The 18,167-nt window shown below is 30.1% G+C and overlaps 3 protein-coding genes and 1 long non-coding RNA gene across 6 annotated transcripts; 2 read left to right on the top strand and 2 right to left on the bottom strand.

The window, feature by feature from the left end:
- Positions 1-43: 43 nt before the first annotated feature.
- On the top strand, positions 44-16,275 carry colt (carnitine/acylcarnitine carrier protein colt, mitochondrial). 2 transcript variants are annotated; one of them, XM_011642369.2, is made up of 5 exons: positions 44-183; positions 377-491; positions 683-997; positions 4,456-4,629; positions 15,849-16,275. In XM_011642369.2, exons 1-5 carry the CDS (start codon positions 88-90, stop codon positions 15,899-15,901), a joined length of 753 nt encoding a protein of 250 aa, XP_011640671.2. In that variant the 5' UTR covers positions 44-87; the 3' UTR covers positions 15,902-16,275. The 2 variants fall into 2 exon arrangements, with proteins under 2 accessions (XP_011640671.2, XP_011640669.1); XM_011642367.2 differs by lacking the exon at positions 15,849-16,275 and adding an exon at positions 4,752-5,221.
- Positions 1,623-4,446, bottom strand: LOC105429411 (uncharacterized). Its single transcript, XM_011642366.3, has 6 exons — positions 4,151-4,446; positions 3,766-3,897; positions 3,565-3,699; positions 2,666-3,489; positions 2,047-2,596; positions 1,623-1,878 (listed from the first exon to the last, which is right to left on the bottom strand). The coding sequence occupies exons 1-6, from the start codon at positions 4,187-4,189 to the stop codon at positions 1,705-1,707; spliced, it is 1,854 nt and encodes a 617-aa protein (XP_011640668.2). The 5' UTR covers positions 4,190-4,446; the 3' UTR covers positions 1,623-1,704.
- Positions 9,369-13,888, bottom strand: LOC105429413 (WASH complex subunit 1). Of its 2 annotated transcripts, XM_011642371.3 has the most exons (5): positions 13,771-13,888; positions 13,232-13,439; positions 12,556-12,685; positions 11,923-12,481; positions 9,369-10,848 (listed from the first exon to the last, which is right to left on the bottom strand). In XM_011642371.3, exons 2-5 carry the CDS (start codon positions 13,251-13,253, stop codon positions 10,072-10,074), a joined length of 1,488 nt encoding a protein of 495 aa, XP_011640673.2. In that variant the 5' UTR covers positions 13,254-13,439; positions 13,771-13,888; the 3' UTR covers positions 9,369-10,071. The 2 variants fall into 2 exon arrangements, with proteins under 2 accessions (XP_011640673.2, XP_088934990.1); XM_089078864.1 differs by having other exon boundaries at positions 13,232-13,868.
- On the top strand, positions 13,810-15,270 carry LOC148936058 (uncharacterized). Its single transcript, XR_016139731.1, has 3 exons — positions 13,810-13,951; positions 14,037-14,150; positions 15,209-15,270. It is a non-coding gene; the product is annotated as an uncharacterized LOC148936058 (long non-coding RNA).
- Positions 16,276-18,167: the final 1,892 nt, after the last annotated feature.

Here is an 18,167-nt window from a genome sequence, read left to right as displayed (position 1 = left end):
ACTTTGACCCCTGGCTTGTCTGAACGAGCTTTGGATTTGTTATTTCATCGGCACTTCTATTAAGAGACTTCCAGTCATTTAATAATCATGTCGGATACCGTTAGCCCTATTAAATATTTCTTAAGTGGTGGGTTCGGAGGGGTGTGTACCGTGATAGCTGGCCACCCTCTGGATACCATAAAGGTGAGGTTATACATTTTAATTCAACAGCTTGTTAAGTCAGATTAAACTTGGGATTTGAATGTTCCTATTCTCTTCTTCCTCATTTATGATCTGCCTAAATATGACAATTTTTCTTAAGAATTACAAATAAAAATACAGAATTTTCAAATGCAATTTATGAAACATGAAACATGAAAGAAATATTATTATACAGGTACGGCTCCAGACGATGCCAGTGCCAGGTCCCAACCAATTGCCTCTGTATTCTGGTACCTGGGACTGTGCTAAAAAAACAATTACCAAAGAGGGAATACGTGGTTTATATAAGGGTATTTATATTCACACTGAATATCATATAAAAATCAATTTTTTCTAATTTCAAGATTATAAGAATATTTTATATATTATAAAATTAAATATGTTAATTGTACTTTAATAAAGATGATATTTCTATAAATTATTTATATCTTAGAATTTTATATGTTTTTGAAAAATTATTAAAATAAATATATTTCTCTAGGTATGGGTGCACCCTTATCTGGTGTTGCTCCAATATTTGCGATAAGTTTTTTTGGATACAGTGTTGGAAAAAAACTGCAACAGAGTTTTCCAGATGAAAAACTCTCAACATTGCAATTATTTTACGCTGGTGCATTTAGCGGCATATTCACGACAGTTATAATGGCTCCTGGTGAACGTATCAAGTGTCTGTTACAAATACAGCATGCAGACATAAAACCAAAATATAGTGGACCTTTGGATTGTGTAAAGCAATTGTATCAAGAAGGAGGCATCAGAAGTATTTATAAAGGCACTTGTGCTACTTTGTTAAGAGGTATGATTTACACTTTGAAATTTTAAACAATTTAAACAAATTTTAAACTTGAAATATTTACATACAGAATACAAGAATATTGAAAATGACATCTTTAGTAAAAAATATATTATGAAACAAAATTATATGATTTCATGAGAGCATGATTCATGATTATGATATTGATTCATTTGCCAACATTGATATTTTTTATAAATATCATTTTTTTACATAACTTTATCCTGATTATAAAAATGTTTTAAGGTAAAATTATAAAAAATTAATACATTACAAAGTATTTTGTGTGTGTGTGTGTGTGTGTGTGTGTGTGTGTGTGTGTGTGTGTGTGTGTGTGCGTGCGTGCGTGCGTGCGTGCGTGCGTGCGTGCGTGTGTGTGTGTGTGTGTGCGCGCGCGCGTATATGCGTATATGTATGTAAATTTGTTAGCGTTACTAAAAAAATATAAATATATTATAAATATAAATATATTACGTTATTAAAAAAAGTAATTGTAACGATTACGGTGTTATAAGTAAGTTATTTCTCAACACTAAGTATATATATGATATATATCAGGGTTAGGAAATATATTAAGTTAGCATTTATCTATATATATATATAAGGATTATGTTTTTAGAAAAGAACGTGTTATAAAACTTTTTAATATATTTCTTTCACAATCCTGTGTATATATTAATATATACATACAATTTGAAAGGAGCGATTGGCTAACTGATATTATTATCTTCTTCAAAGCTTCTCGTCTTCAGAAATTTTCGAAAATGTATTTTTTTCGGATTTCTGCATTGTAAACCACCTTTGCGTAATGCATAGAAGATTCCCCAATTTTGTAATCGTTTAGGTGTTGAACAGCGCGGAGCTGTTTCTTTATTTCTATTTACCTGCATTGTACAAAATTGTTACTAATTTTTATTTAATTTTTAAAACAAATCATAGATGGCATTAATTAGTAATTTAATTTTTAATTTTGTTTTTTCTCTATTTAATAAAGTTATTATATAAATAGCTTAAATAATAAATACAAATAAAGTCTAAGAAGATGAGATTACCAGATTAGGATTCCAGCTAATCATGATACATGTACAATCCCAAGGATTGTTATCCAGTCTTATATTTTGTACATGCGTTTGTTTATTTGGCAATCTCAAATTTTTGAAGAAATCTAAAGGTAATGAAGTTAATTTATTTTTTGTAAGTATAATTTCTCGCAATTCCTTTTGTTGTTGTGCAGTGAATAAACCAGGTGGTACAAATTCAAGATCATTATCTGACAAATCAATTTTCCTAACTTTCTCTAAACCATAGAAAGCATCCATAGAAATTTTCTGAATATGGCAATGACTTAGATCTAGATCCAACAAATTAGTAAGATCAACAAATGCGTCGAAATCGATATTTGAAATGTTTCCTCGCATTTTCAGATGCGTTAGCGATGGCAGTCCTTGCAAGATAAAACGTTCTAATATAGGTATGTCTAGATTGTACAAGTGTAATATTTCAGCTCGACGTAGACCTAATAAGGAATTCTTCTGTAGTTTCAGTTTTGATGTCATACCTCCAAGATATAATTTTATCGTCGTATTCATTATCTCAAAGGTACTGAAATAAGTACATGACAATCTTCAGATTTAATCATGGAAACATATTTTGTATAGTATCATCTATTACCTTGGAAAAATGGAATCCAGAGGATTGTCTGTAAAATCAGCACTTACGAGTGCTGGGAAAGGTGGAAATGATAACTCTGAAAGAAATGTTAAATTATTTTGTCTTAAGTTCAGATGTTCCAGCATAAGCAATCCTGCCAGATCTACGCTCTTCAGTGTCAATAATTCATTGCTTGCCAATGAGAGTAATCTCAAGTTTGGTGTGCCATAGAAACAAAATTCAGGAATAAATTTCAAATTATTCTTTTCCAGCGAGAGATAAAGAAGGCTATTGAGGCCATCGAACATGTGCCAAGATACATCTTTCAAAGCGCAATCATATACTCTTAAATGTGTTAACACACCGAGTGCGGCAAAAAGCTCAACATTTTCTCTATAGCCTTCTAATTCTTGCTTATACAAATCATATGGCAATATTTCTTTATCTTCGTTATTCTGTTGGCTCAGAAAAATGAGCCTATGCCCTTTGTACTGACTGGTATTGCTTACAGATGCTTGGTTGTCGTCAATCAATATCGTTTCCGTGTTCTGCGAATTCATCGGCTTGATCACCAGGTTTGCTTTGTTCTTATTTGGTAGATTCAAATTCGTCAATTTAACCCGTTCTAGATTGAGATACAGTAAAGTAGATCCTAAAGGATACATCGCATCAGATGCGAGAACAACACCTCCTCTTTTTGTATGATTATTCGTCTCTTTCACCGAGGGATCATTATAATCTATCCCTTGAATGTCCAGCGATATCAATTCGGTGAAACGTTGGAATGTAGTGGCTTGCAAAAGAATATCAATGTCCCCACTACCCGATTCGAGTAATGTCAAAACCTGAAGTGTCAAGATGAATTAATACAAGATGTATATATGAACGCGTATGATGTTAATATGTACTTTTCATATGACCTGTATATTTGAAGGAAGTTTAGTTAAAATTTCTTTCTCAGAATTGTCAGCAATTACACATGTTGCAATTTTCAATAATTCGTGAATCATCGGATCATCGTTTATATTGAAATCAATATCATCGGAAGGTATACTCTGTTGATCGAAGACTCATTAAATTACTGAAGTGAGTACATTGATACTCATTTGATTTGCTTATACCTGATCTTTGTTTGTATCAGCCCATTGGTGCAGGGGCAGATCGGAAAATTTTTGAATCTCGCAAGTACATCCCTGTGGACATTTGGTCTCCCACACATCACCGATATCGATAATTTGCCCCGTACACTGATTCTAAATGCAATGTAATTGAATCAATGACATTATTACAATAGGATACATTTTAAAACTTATGTAAATTACTTGGTAATTTTTTTTATCTCTTTTATAATTCGATTTAGTTAAATAGAATAACTGTTGAATAAAATAATGTATATTAACATTATATATTAAACAATCGATACACCACACATACAAAATAATTACACAGAAAGCGAAGTTGAATTATTAACGAAGGACGCGATAAGGTATTAAAATTCATATGTACCAAAGATAAGACGACGAGAAATAAAAAAACAAATGTCATGTTGCTTCGCTTCGTCAAATGACGATTTTGAAATAGAGCACGATACTTGAGACCAACAACAGCATACTGGTCCGAAGGAAACTGGATTTTGTTAACTGTTATCTACATACTTTGATGTGTTTCCTATCAAACAGGATGCCTTCTATCTGCCAACCCACACGCTTTACTCGCTATTATTAATTTTATATAATGTTTATATGCCATCTTCTGCACATAAAGATACTCATGCAATTATTAATTTACTGTGCCTTTATGTCATTTTTCAGATATTCCAGCTAGCGGAATGTATTTCATGACGTATGAATATTTAAAAGAACAATTTACTCCAGAAAGAGGAAAACTTAGTTTATTGGCTACTATAACGGCTGGTGGTTTTGCGGGCATCGCAAACTGGCTAGTGGGGATGCCACCTGATATCTTGAAAAGCCGCCTACAAACTGGTACGTATATACCTCTACTTTTCTCTCTTTTTTTCAAGATTTTAATTGAGATTTTAATTAAGAAAGTTGCTATTGATTAATGAATATAAATTCGCAACGTAAAATTTATTGTCATTACATAGCACCGGAGGGTACGTACAAAAACGGAATACGCGAGGTATTTGTGGAATTGATGAAAAACGAGGGACCAATGGCACTTTATAAGGGTGTTGTACCTGTAATGCTACGAGCTTTTCCTGCAAATGCAGCTTGTTTTATGGGCTTTGAAATTTGCATGAAATTCTTGAATTGGATTGCACCAAATTTATAACTGTAGTTACGCGATATAATTATGGAATTTTTGGAAAACATTTTGATTCATACTCGATAGATGCAAAACGATTAATTTTATTGTGAAAGAAGTAGATTAAGAATGAATTTATTGTTGCTTCAGGAGAGTCTCGAGAATGAATCTTAAACTGATGATATATATAAAATGCTAAAATTATTTAAAATGGAATAAGAATATAAAAGAATACAAGAATATACAGAGTATTCCATTTTAAATGACGATCTCAAATATCTCTTGAACAATTCATTTTAGAGAAAAATGTTTCAGATAAAAGTTTTGTGATTTTGAGAGGAACATAAAAGGATGGTTTGATCTTGGATAGTTGTTTTAAGTTCATATAAAGATTACCTTCAATTTCTTAAATGGAAACCCTCATTTTTCATTATATATTCTTGTAGCTTATCTTGAGAGCTGTCCAAAACGTTATAATAAACGTTTGTTTTTCATTAAGTACTTTCCAAGTCAGAAAGTTTGAATTTTAGATACAATTTGATATAAAGCATAAAATATCTCATATTCATTTTTTGGCAACTATATTTTAATACTTTTATGCACAAGATAACAAGATGAATCAATTGATGTGAAGAAAAGACGTAGTTGTTTTCAAAAAGAATATTTTATTGCATATTGCAAGTCTTTATTTTTTTTTTGCATCTATGTATTTTCTTCACATCAATTGATTTACCTCATTATTCTATGCGTGAAAATATTAAGATATAGTTGCCAAAAAATGAATAGTTACGAGATATTTTATATTTTATGTCAAATTATATGCCAAACTTCATAACTCAGAAAGTATTCAAAGCTCGGTTATCTCGCCACAAAACGTCAGAATTGATGGTGGCGTCTGAGAATGGCGAGATTATAAAACAATGTAACTCTGAGGATAACAAATCATTTAGGATGACAAATTTAAAACGGAACATCACTTTCAGAACAATGTACATGGTAATATGCATCATATTTCGTATAACTCGATGCCATGTTTGACAAATAGTCAAATGTTAGATGCAAGATTGGATTGGTAAATAATTCTTTCTTGATATGGAGGATATCAAATTCTTACAGATTTTGCCGAGTTTAAAAAAGTATATCATTATGTATATGATACCATGTTATACTTCAACTGAGACATTATAAAGACATTCGATGCAATCCTAAAGCATTCGCGAGAAAATAAAATTTGAAGCTTCTCATGTTACTTATATAATGGAATTTTTTGTCTTTTGAAGCGACCAGCGTAGCTGGTCTAGCTGCTGTGCTAGCTATGTGTATAAGACGCTTGTTTAGTACGGTGAAAATATTGCATTCGTAGGTTCGAATTTTCTTTTTAATCGAAGTACAGATTATATATATTGTGCAAAATACTGTGAATAAATAAATAAGCTTTGCCTGTTTTTTTATATATATATATTTGGTATTAAATATTTTTTATTATGAAAGAAAATAGGAAGAATAAAAAAATAAGAAATTATAACAAATGTAAATTAAATGTCATACATGTTATGAATATTTTAAAATATATTAATTTCGAATTATTCATCGACTCTTTAAAATCATTTGATGGATTTCACATTTATAAATAATATTCATAAAAATATATTAAACATATAACTTCTCTATAACAAAAATATTTAATAAAATCGATATTTTTACAATTACATAATATTTTTAGTACTATTATCGATAAATATTTCATGAATATTTAAAAATACACATTTTTCATTATTTATTGCGATAATTTGTATTATGTGTATATTATCTCAATTTGAGGATACATGATATAAGATTAATGTAGAAATATTTCGTAATATATGAAAATTAATATAGATCTGTTAAATAACATTTTTCTTATATTTGTTTGTATTTCTCTTCGATTTTCTTTTCTCTTTTTTATAACTTATTACTAAATTATTTTACTTTTTATATTAGAAAAATATTTAATAGAAAAAATAAAATATATATTATATATATATATATATATATATACACACACATACATACAAAAGCTTATTTATTTGTTTATAATGTAACATTAATCTATGCAATTTTTGGAATTAAAAAAAATGTGCAGTCATAGAAATTTGTACATGCAATACATTCTCACCATACTAATCAAGTTCTTCATGTACAGTGCTTTCAGAAGTCAGCCGCCACACATAAAAAAATTGATGCTGGGGACGCGCACATACATGTGCACTTGGCGGCTCGGCTTGGATGGTAAAAGAGAATAGAAATATTATATTTTCTTGCGCTCGACGTGCTGTGAGAAGAGAAATACTATTGTACTCTTTCGCGTTCTACGCGTTATGCAATGATCTAGCGTATTCGAAGTTTTTTATTGCTTATTATTGTTGACATATAGCATACGAATTAAAAGAATAAGCAGATACAATGTATGAAAGAAAATGAAAATTGTTAATAATTATATGTACTTTACATAATATTTATTATACTTAATATGCTATTATATAATTTCATAATAATTAAGATTATAATAATATATAATTTTAATTAGAAATTATAATAATATAATGAATAATAATATAAATTTGTGAAATTATTTTTTTAATATAATTGATATATATTCCGAAATTTTCTTAGAAATTTAAAGTTTACTATATTTTGTATAATGAATTACAAATTCGACAAGTTACATTTTTGAAATTATATTTTCTCTTATATCAAATAAAAAAAAGGGAAGAAGAAATAATATTGATTATTTCATTTACTGTGCTATATTTGAATTTATAATTAATTATTCAAAATATAGTTAACTTTGAATTTCTAAGAAAATTTCGGAATATATATAATTATACTGAAGAAATAGTTTTATATTTTTATTTATTACATAATTATAATTTTTATACGTAAAATTATATAACAAATTATATATAATCAATTTTATAAATATGTAACAATTTTCGTTTTTCTTCATATATTGTTAATACCTGTTTATTCTTTTCAATTTGTGCACTACATGTCAACAAGTGAGCATTAATAAAGAAACGTCGGCGATGCTTAGTTATCGCACAGTAGAGCGTGAAAGAATATAATATTTTTATTTTCTTCTCTATCACAGCATGCCGAGCGTGAGAGAATAGGAAAATATTTCTAGTCTGGCATGCTTACGCATGCTAATTTGTTTCAATGATATTAAAAAATTGTATATATAGTACACTAGAAATATTGATGAATATTTAAGAATTGTTTTGAATGACTTTATTACATACTACTATTAATTGGAGTATAACATTACAAAATATTTAAAGCCTAATGAAATCTGAAAGAATCCCTACGTTAAACCGCTTCGGAAGACTTATAAAAAAGAATTATAATTATTCGGAAGAATTATAAAATCGAGATATTTTAGTTGTATGAGAAACTTTAAACTTGATCTTCTTGTAAACGCTTGAAAATTGCATCAAGTGATATTATCTGGTAATTGGAGTATAGTATTACACATATTTCAAGGCTAAATCCGAGAGGACTATTTTTGATCTGAGAAGAATCCTTGTTAGAAAAGAATTACATGAATCAATTTCATATTTAATATTTGACAATGTCAATTTGTCAAACATTTGAGCTATGATATATTATGTGAAAATTGATAAATGTGAAAACTCAACTGTCAGAAACTGCCGTGAAAGCTGAAAAATAAGTGTTAGAAGTGTTTCAAGAATTATTTTTTATTTTGGGTAATATATTAAATAAATATTTTAGTTTCTGGTATATTTTACAAGTTTTAAAAATACGAAAATGTAATATTTTTAAAGAAAAACTAAAAATTAAATCTCTATGACGCACTTTTGATGCATATCTCATCTAACGTCACAAAGCAAATATAGCTGCAGCGAGAGAGTCGAGTCTTAATGAAAAAATATTTTATTACATTGCTTTGAAAAGCTCTCGAGATTAGCTACAGGAATATGTAATAAAAAATGAAAGTTTCCATTTAAGAAATTGAAAGTGACCGTCAAACGACTATCTAAGGTCAAAGGACTATCCAAGTCAATAGTGCTATTTTATGCTCTCGAAGTCATAAAACTTTTGTCTGAAACATTTTTCTCTATAATTGCATTAAAGAAATATTTGAGGTTGTCATTCGAAATGACACTCTATATATAAAAATATTCTATATAAAAAGTATTAAATTCAAATATAGATTTTTTTAAAGTTGTAACATACATAAAAATATACAGATGAAAGTATAATACGTCAGGGTATAATATATATATGTGTGTGTGTAGACTTTGTTAAGAAGTTTTAAATATATATACAATGTTTTAAACATGTCACATATCATGAATCAATTATATTACTAATAATTTTTAAGAATATATTAAAAGATTGCTCAATAACCGCGACATATATGCAAATTTTAATATCACAAGTATATTGTATATAATACAGTTCAAATATAAAATTTTATTAACATAACAGTATATATTAACAGTATATATTATAGTTACATTCATATATTGTACACTGTATTGTACATATTAAGAAAAAAATGTACAATCAGAATTTTAATGGCTTTGTAATATTTTTGTATACAAGACCTCTGAAGATCGTAAACATATATATATATATATATATATATATATATATATATATGTGTGTGTATGTGTGTAAAGTGTAAATGAATTAATTTTTGGGGAAAATCTCATATTGACATATAAAATAAAATTTTCTATTCTGTTACTTTTTTATAACAAATCTACTTTATTCCTGCGAGAATTGTTATAATTTGGTTAATATAAATATAGTCATGTAACGTTATTTTAATCAAATTATTGTAATATTACCAAAATTATATTTTTATAGATTTTTATACCTGTAAATTATTTTCTCATAAAAAGAGATAACAGCAGTCACGGAATAAAAGCGGAATTTAAAATTAAATGATTTTCAGATTTGAATAAAAAAATATGTAATTATATCTGCTTGTTATGATTTTATTCTCTTATCCCTTTATTGGATTTATCTAATTCCCCTGAGTTTTCATACGCAAATGCTAATTAATTTAAGCCATTTGTCATAAATTTTTGTTTATTATATTTTGTTATAAATTCTTCAATTTTCATGAGCGATTAGCGCAACAACAATAATTACTCTTCCCAATCATCCGTATCGGGTTGAGAATCGTATTCGCTGGTGGCAGAATTTCTGTCTGACGTGGCCGCTTCATTCGGTTTCGGAGGTGGTGGTATCAAACTCGACATTCTTTCCAAAGCACCCACTGTGGAACCGGCGATACCTTTGCGTCTTAACGCTAATTTTGCGTGTAGGTCTGCCATAAGATCTCCTCCAACTGAAGCCGAAGACCATCGATCGCGCTTCTTCTCGTCCGGTACGGTAGGCCTCAATTTTGCCCTGCCTATTCCGCCAGCGTCCCGGATCGCTGCCATCAAATTGGAACGATCATCTGTTGTTGCAGACGGGAGATTTGCTGTCTTATCCTTTTTTTCCGAATCATCATTGGACACAGTCGGTTCTACGATTGGTGGTGGAGGCGGTGGTGGAGGCGGTGGCGGCAGTGGTGGCGGTGGAGGAGGTACTTGTTGAAAACCAATTTTTTCATTGTTTGCAATGTTATTTACGGTGAACGTAGGAGGTGGAGGAAGTGGTGGCGCAGCCTCTTGCGATGCAGTTGTGGTAGATGTGATTCTATTCGGAACGGGCAGGTGTAGAACGTTATCCTCGATCTTTGACTGAGATTCTTTATTATCACTAATTGGTGTTGGTAGATCTAAACGAACTGTAGGCGTCGTGACTGCTGATGATGGTGCGATGGGACTTTGGAAATTAAGATCGAGTACAAATTTCTCATCATCGACAATGCCTGGTAGATCTGGGAGTGTTAGCGGCACATTTATTTGAGGAACCTAAAATAAACATGCATTTTTTGTAAGAATAAATCATAGAGAATCGTAAATTCAAATTATAAAATCAAAAACATGAATATAAATATTTTTAATTAATATAAATTGTAATACATTAATATAAGTTGAGTATGTGTTAATAAACAAATAGAGTCATAATCAATTCCTCGATAAGCAGGATCTTGGTTGCAAAATTTCTATATATGAAATAAATTCAAATAATTTTTTATTACCAACTACGTGCTACTACTTTTAGTAGATTTTCAACGTAGCGATTTTGTAGCAATTTAATAATCAGGGAGCGTTCCATTTGATTACGTTGCAATGAGATACAACCACTTACAGCGACCAATACCTAGATTTTTCACTGGATCAACCAATTAAATAATTTTATTTTAAATTGGCCAATCTGCAACATGGGCATGAGCGCCATCTGACAATCAAATATCTTGATATCGATTAAAATCCCTTTTATTATTTTCCTATAGTATATATATATATATATATATATAGAGATTCGCGAATCAAAATATCATAGCAAGAAAGTTCTCGAAAAAATAAGTTATTAATGTATTTGCCATTTTTCGTTCCAAACAGTAATTTTTGAAATATAAGTAAAGTTAAAACTAACCAATTATAGATTGCAGTTAAACGGAAATTTCCGTGCATCGACAGTTTAGTGAGCGCGCATTTCACGTGCTCACTGATATTAGACAAATAATTGTGTACGTAACGTCATTATAATACCGCGTATTGTGTATATTTATTCCAAAATAATTGATGCTATAAACAAACGTAACGAATAAACGAATAAGAAATAAATTTATAATTAAAATAAAGTAAATTTATAATTCGTCCGAATTCATCACTTAATCGATATCAAGATATTTGATTATTGAATTGAACAGAATCGCTAGGTTGTACGTCTGCAAAAAATAATGGCATGTGGTTGGTAGTAAAAAATCATTTAAACTTATTTCATATATAGACATTTTGCAACCAAGATCCTGCTTGCCGAAGAATTGGCTATGACTATTTGATATAAATTGTATTGTTAAATAAATTAAAGGATCTGACCTCTCCGAGAGTTGGAGTATACAAATAGCTGGAAGATGCGTCCATTTCTGACGAAAGCCATGGCTGCACAATCGAATCTGGAGCGTCCTCAATTTGTTGCTTGTCGGTGGATTGACGTGACGATCGCATAGATGTTTTTTCATATGGGCTATCCATACTATCGAATAGTAGGAGGGCACTAACTGAGGATAATTGCGGTGGGAATAGTTCTGCGTCATCCTCAAGATCATTTTTTTTGCTAGCTTTCGATCGTACGTGATAAAATTGGAGCTTCTCTTGAAGATTGATATTTGCAGCATATTGGCCATTCTCGGTCTTGCAATTAGAAGATGAATAAGCTTCAGGGATATTCTTTATAGGCACTGAACATTTGTAAACACTTGGTATAGCAGCACTATGCTTGTGCTGTAATGGTATGGTCATTTTGTACTCTTTATAAATATGATTAGCTGGATATTTAGCAGCAGAATATATTTTTACAGCTTTCAAATTTAAATTAGTCTGCAAATAATGTAATCTACCCTCTAGTTTTTTAGCTCTTTCTTTAATGTTGATTAATCTGTAATAACAAATTAATAAATCTGTAATAAATACAACAGTTGATTGAAAGCAGAGAGGTAAGTCCTTTTTTACCTTTGTGTATTCTCTAAAAGTCTCTTGTCGACACAATCAAATATATAAGAAACAGCATCATTCAAATTATCCAAAGCTTCCGTTATTTGAACTATAGTTTCCTCATGTCTCAAATTGTTTGGAATAATACCTGAAATATATATAAGAAATATATAACTTAAATCTTATCTGAATGATTTAAAACACACACACATACACACATACCATACACATACTCTCTCTCTCTTTCTCTCTAAAATATAATATAATAATATATAATATATAATAAGATAAATGTAACATAAATGTTATAATACTATGAATCTATTATTTATTTTATATTATCATATGAATCAATACCTATACAATATGAAATAAATAAATACAATTTAATGTAAATGTAGGATCCCAGACAATCACTATAAACAATAACAATAATTTGTCATCAAGTTTTGTTTATATTTTTCTTGCTAAGTGACATCTTTAATTTTCAATATCAGTTATGTAGTACATAGTTAAACTTGTTCTAGTCAATTATGGAAAACTTTCTGAGTTTGAAAAAATTTATTAAATCACTAACACTTATATAGAATTCTTAATATTGATTACTGTCACATCTCAATCCATTGATATTAGATTATTGCATTGCGTAAATAATGAATGCAGAACATATATTCATGAGCCGAGTTTTACGTACTAATCTCTATTCGTTCTGGCATCTTGCTTCCAACGTCAAAGAACCATGAGAACAAATCACTTCACAATGCGACGATGTACATATTTGGAAGTTTCACGTGCGAAATGTCGACGCGCAATTCGAATTACGAGGACGCGCATGTACGCGGATTATGTCAATCCCAGTGATTATTTTGGCCGTATGCTGCAAGACATTATCTCAAATATTCCTGAAAATCGACGATAAAATGTCATACGATGATATCGCTAGTATTCAAATCGTTTATCAGAGTCGAAAATTATATACAAGGTGTCCCCCAAAAAAAGGCCAAGCGGTCACATGCAGGTAAAGCAGATTAAACTGAGTCGAAAAGTCTTGTATTTAGCGATTTTCGCAATAGTTAACGAGTTATTAATTTGTGAAAATAATCAAATTGCAAGTGCGGTGAGATTAGGTTAGATAGGACCGCCCAATGAGACACGCGTTCGCGTTTAACATTCGATGAAAAGCAAAGCTAAAATGATACATGCAGTATTTTTGAACCCAGCCAACATATATACAATGATAAGCAAAATGAGGTCCTTTTTTTGGTGTAGTTAGGAATAGATGCCATCCTTTGAGTATATAGACATGGAGGAGGAATTGCCTATATTTCCGATAAGCCGAAAGTGTGTCCAAAGTATGTGTGAGAGAGAAAAGTATATGAGTGATACTCGTCGTCTCTGCGCATGCGTCAAAATCGTGAGCAATAGTTTATTCACTAAAATTGATGAGAAACAATTATCTGCTGACATATTTGACCATAATTATTTATCAACGTTAACAGTACTCAATCCATATGTCGACGATGTTAACTTAAATATATCAGTGGATTTGTTGTAAGAAAATTATTAATAATCAAAATTGAATCAGTCGATTTTGATTACTGTCAAAAACAAAGGTAATTTAATTTTTCCTTCGGATAATGTTATCAGGAGACACGGTAGTGTCTCGGGTGTCAAGTCAACCGAGAACTACCGTGTGACTTTACGCGAGTCGGCGAGATGCGAGCATCCGAAATTATCGAATCTCAATAATGGCTAAACTGATCAAGTTCTAAGTAGGCTTGATCGATAGCTTGAGTCCGACTTGCATAATAAAAATATTTTTATTTTTCTGCTACGTGCCCTACAAGCAGTAGCAGAGACATTGCAGAGGCATTGCAAGCAGAGATATTGCTACGCAAAGTCCGATTTGGAAATTTTTACTTTAAGAAACGTCATCATCATTATTATCGCCGCCTTTGTACGGCTGCAACGTCTGAGATGTCATTATTAAACTTATCAAACCAGCGGATTATCAGACTGATAAGTCAAGGTTACTGTAAGATCTAGTGAATCAATGTTCGCTGAGTCCTGCAGTGACCTTGACTTCGGTCTAATTTATCCGCTGGGTCGATAAGATTGACTGATTGATATAAATATGGTAGTGTTTTTGGTTGTAGATCTCTCAGGTATCAATATAATAATAAATACGCGTGTGTAATAAATATGCGTGCATTGAAAAGGAAACATTTGTAGTATTAATAAATTGTAATTAATAAAATTGCTTACTACTATTGCATAGTATGCTTATTCTTTTTCTGCACGTCCAAGTGGTGGCCAACGATATTGACGTTCGCGGCGAGTTTGACAGTTTGTGATAATTTGTTTCGGAGTAACTCATGTTTGTGTCAACTTCAGATTTTTTTTAATTAATCACGATTTTTATAAAAATTTAACATTAATTGAATGGCAAAGATTAATGTTTAGAAGAATAGGAATCCAAGTTGAAAAAATTTTACAATTCTTTTATTTCTTTTTATGAAAAAAAGATATTTATTTATTTCAATTCTTTATTTCAACTCTAAAAAGGGCCTGACATATATAATGAATAAAATCTTTTAAATTAAGGGCGACATTAAAATATGATTTTAGATGAGTATAAAAATATAAATGTTACTCTTTGTTCTTCTTACAGGTTAAAATATATAAAAGTTACATTATTGTTATTAATGTTTAATAAACGATATTCTAAAAGGACTTGATATGTATGTATATGTATGGCTGAATGAAATCTTCTAAATTAACCATGAAATTAAAATATGGCTTTAGATAAGTATAAAAATATATATAAATATTATTATATGAACATTTCAAATTTTATTATATGAACATTTCAAGTTGATGTTATCTATTATACATTGTTATCTATACATTTATTCATATACTTATTTATATAATATAAAATAATTAATTTTATCTAAGCAGTTGGGAAAAAATGCTAAAATTATTTAATTATTAATTGAACGACAAAGAATAAAGTTCAGAAAAATTATTTTATATAAATGTTTCAATTTGGATTTTTCATATTCATATAATATTCATATATATATCTATATAATATAAAATAACTAGCTTTGTCTAACTGTGGTTGGGAAAAAATCCTAAAATTAATTAATTATTAATTGAACGACAAAGAATAAAGTTCAAAAGAATAGAAGCCAAGTTGAAATGTTATATTAACATTATCATTTTATATAATTGTGTAATGAATTGATAAATTTTATAATTTTTATGAAAAAGATATTTATTTATTGTAATGTTTCTTCCTGTTGCAGGTTTAAATGAAAGTTATATAAAAAATATCAAGAGATGTCAAATAATACCTTAAAAGGATCTAGTATGTGTGTACAAGAAAATGATGTTTAAAAGAGACATAAATGATACTCTAAAAAGGACTTGACATGGTGAATAAAGTATGGTGAATAAAATCTTTTAAATTAAGGGCGACATTAAAACATGGTTTTAGATGAGTATAAAAATATAAATGTTACTATTTTATTATATGAACATTTTAATTTGATGTTATCTAGATTCATATTCCTATATATATATCTATATAATGTAAAATAGTTAACTTTGTCTATTAATATTAACATTATCATTTTATATAAATTCAACTTGGCTTTCGATTCTTTGTAACTATTTCTGTAGTTGTATAGTTAATTGTGATAAAATATAAAATTAAAAAATAAAATCTAAGAACTAGTATTTTTATACTCTTTGTCTTCATTTTGTTGAAGTCTTCCTATTTTAACTGGAATAGTATTAGCTTTAATTAAAAAACAAAATAATTTGTTTCCACATTGCTAATTCAACTCAAATGATATCATTTGTAGAAAAGATTTGATAAATGACATCAATAAGTGACATCAAGTTATATAATCTTGAGGGGTAGTGTCGATCGATGGTGCTGGCCGCTCTTATATAGTGGTGATGTTGCTTTCCGCGCACGAGTAGATGATCGAACGGCTGGCCATCTCGTGGCGAGCGTGTGAGTCACTCCCGTGCGCGGGCCCACGGTGTCGGCGCGTGGCAGCGCGGCGGCGCGCGCCGGCGCGCACGTCGCTGGGCCAGAGTGGCGGTGACTGCCACAATCCTATATCCTACTATAAAAATTGCGTTATTCTATTAAACTCAAGTGATATATAGCTTTAATTAAAAAACAAAATAATTTGTTTCCACATTACTAATTCAACTCAAATGATATCATTTGTAGAAAAGATTTGATATCAATAAGTGACATCAAGTTATATAATCCTACTATATCCTACTATAAAAATTGCGTTATTCTATTAAACTCAAGTGATATATAACACGACAAAATGCAATGATATTATTTTAAAAATGACCTTTTTAAAAAAAGGTAAAAAAAGGATGTCAAGTATAGAGATGTGCTTGAAAAAAAAGAAGAAACTGTTGTACCAAGTTAAAAAATGGAGTCTAACCAACGATATATTATCTTTTACTTTAAGGAAATACAGCCTAAGTAGTACATATCTCTTCATTGAAGAATTTCTTTACTCTAACCAATGTGGTAGTAGTTTTAATTCTTTAAAAAAAATTATGTTACGAAATTGGCATACCTAACTCAATTCTAGTTGTAATTAAACTAAAAAATAAAATCTAAGTGCTAGTATCTTTGTATTTTCATTGAAGTCTTCCTATTCTAACCTAAGTGATACTAGCTTTAATTAAAAAACAAAAAAAATTTGTTTTTACATTCCCAACTTAACTCAAATGATATCATTTGTATAAAAAAATTTGATATCAATAATTGGCGCCAAGTTATAATCCTATACAAATTGCGTTATTCTACTAAAGTGATATGGACTCAAATGACATATAAAGTTAAAAAATAGAATCTAATTGACAATATCTTTTATTTTCTTTTTACTCCAACCCATGTACAACCCAGATACATGGCGAAAAAGTTCACGTGAAAAATTTCACATTTTCACGTTTGAGAGAGTTACATGATCCCGCAAAATCGTATATGATCGTAAGTTCACGTTGAATGAAACTTTTCATTTTTCACGTTTCCGCCCTAGGGGAAAAGTTACATGATCGATCCCTCGCCCTTCCCCCCAGGACGCAGTCAATAATCTAAACAGAAAAATCCGAATGCTGTGATTGGTAGGCTATAAGGCGATAGACATAGAATTCCAACTCGTCGGAAATTTTATCGCTATTGCTTATTCCATGTTCCAATCTGCATTGCCATATGCATTTCTGTATGTTGGATTTTCTGTTCCTATCGCTATGCTTATTGCCTGTGTTATTTCTATCGTTATCGCTATTCCCTCGCATTGTGTAAGGGTACTTTAGTATTTATCTTCGGTATGATCAGTACATTCAATATAAATACAGAATATTCGCATGAGATTATGTACTGATAGGATATATGGGTGAGGTCCAATCGGACATTGCCGATTGGTCGATTAAATAAAAAAATTTTTGATAGGTAGCTCACTAGAAAATTCCTAAGCATCGGCTGTGAGTGGTGTGTCCGATGAAACTGTGCGCATCTGGGACGTTCCCGGGTATATTCGGTATATTTTGAAGATGAGCTTAAGAATATACGAGAAATGATATAT

This window comes from Pogonomyrmex barbatus, unplaced genomic scaffold (genome assembly GCF_055798465.1).
Source record: "Pogonomyrmex barbatus isolate J1 unplaced genomic scaffold, ASM5579846v1 scaffold3, whole genome shotgun sequence".
NCBI lineage: Eukaryota > Metazoa > Arthropoda > Insecta > Hymenoptera > Formicidae > Pogonomyrmex > Pogonomyrmex barbatus.
The sequence above is the reverse complement of the archived record's forward strand: the minus strand, read 5'-3'. Positions and strand labels throughout refer to the sequence as shown.

Bases quoted from the DNA above. Each gene is read 5' to 3' on its own strand.
- LOC105429413 (XM_011642371.3), bottom strand. From the start codon at position 13,253: ATGCCAGAACGAATAGAGATTA. The intron at 12,686-13,231 runs GTACGTAAAACT...TATATATTTCAG, and splicing joins GCCAGAACGAATAGAGATTA to GTATTATTCCAAACAATTTG. The intron at 12,482-12,555 runs GTAAAAAAGGAC...TTGTTATTACAG, and splicing joins CTTTTAGAGAATACACAAAG to ATTAATCAACATTAAAGAAA.
- colt (XM_011642367.2), top strand. From the start codon at position 88: ATGTCGGATACCGTTAGCCCTATTAAATATTTCTTAAGTGGTGGGTTC. The intron at 184-376 runs GTGAGGTTATAC...ATTATTATACAG, and splicing joins ACCCTCTGGATACCATAAAG to GTACGGCTCCAGACGATGCC. The intron at 492-682 runs GTATTTATATTC...ATATTTCTCTAG, and splicing joins AATACGTGGTTTATATAAGG to GTATGGGTGCACCCTTATCT.
- LOC105429411 (XM_011642366.3), bottom strand. From the start codon at position 4,189: ATGACATTTGTTTTTTTATTTCTCGTCGTCTTATCTTTG. The intron at 3,700-3,765 runs GTATAAGCAAAT...TTCGATCAACAG, and splicing joins CTGATACAAACAAAGATCAG to AGTATACCTTCCGATGATAT. The intron at 3,490-3,564 runs GTCATATGAAAA...TTGACACTTCAG, and splicing joins AACTTCCTTCAAATATACAG to GTTTTGACATTACTCGAATC.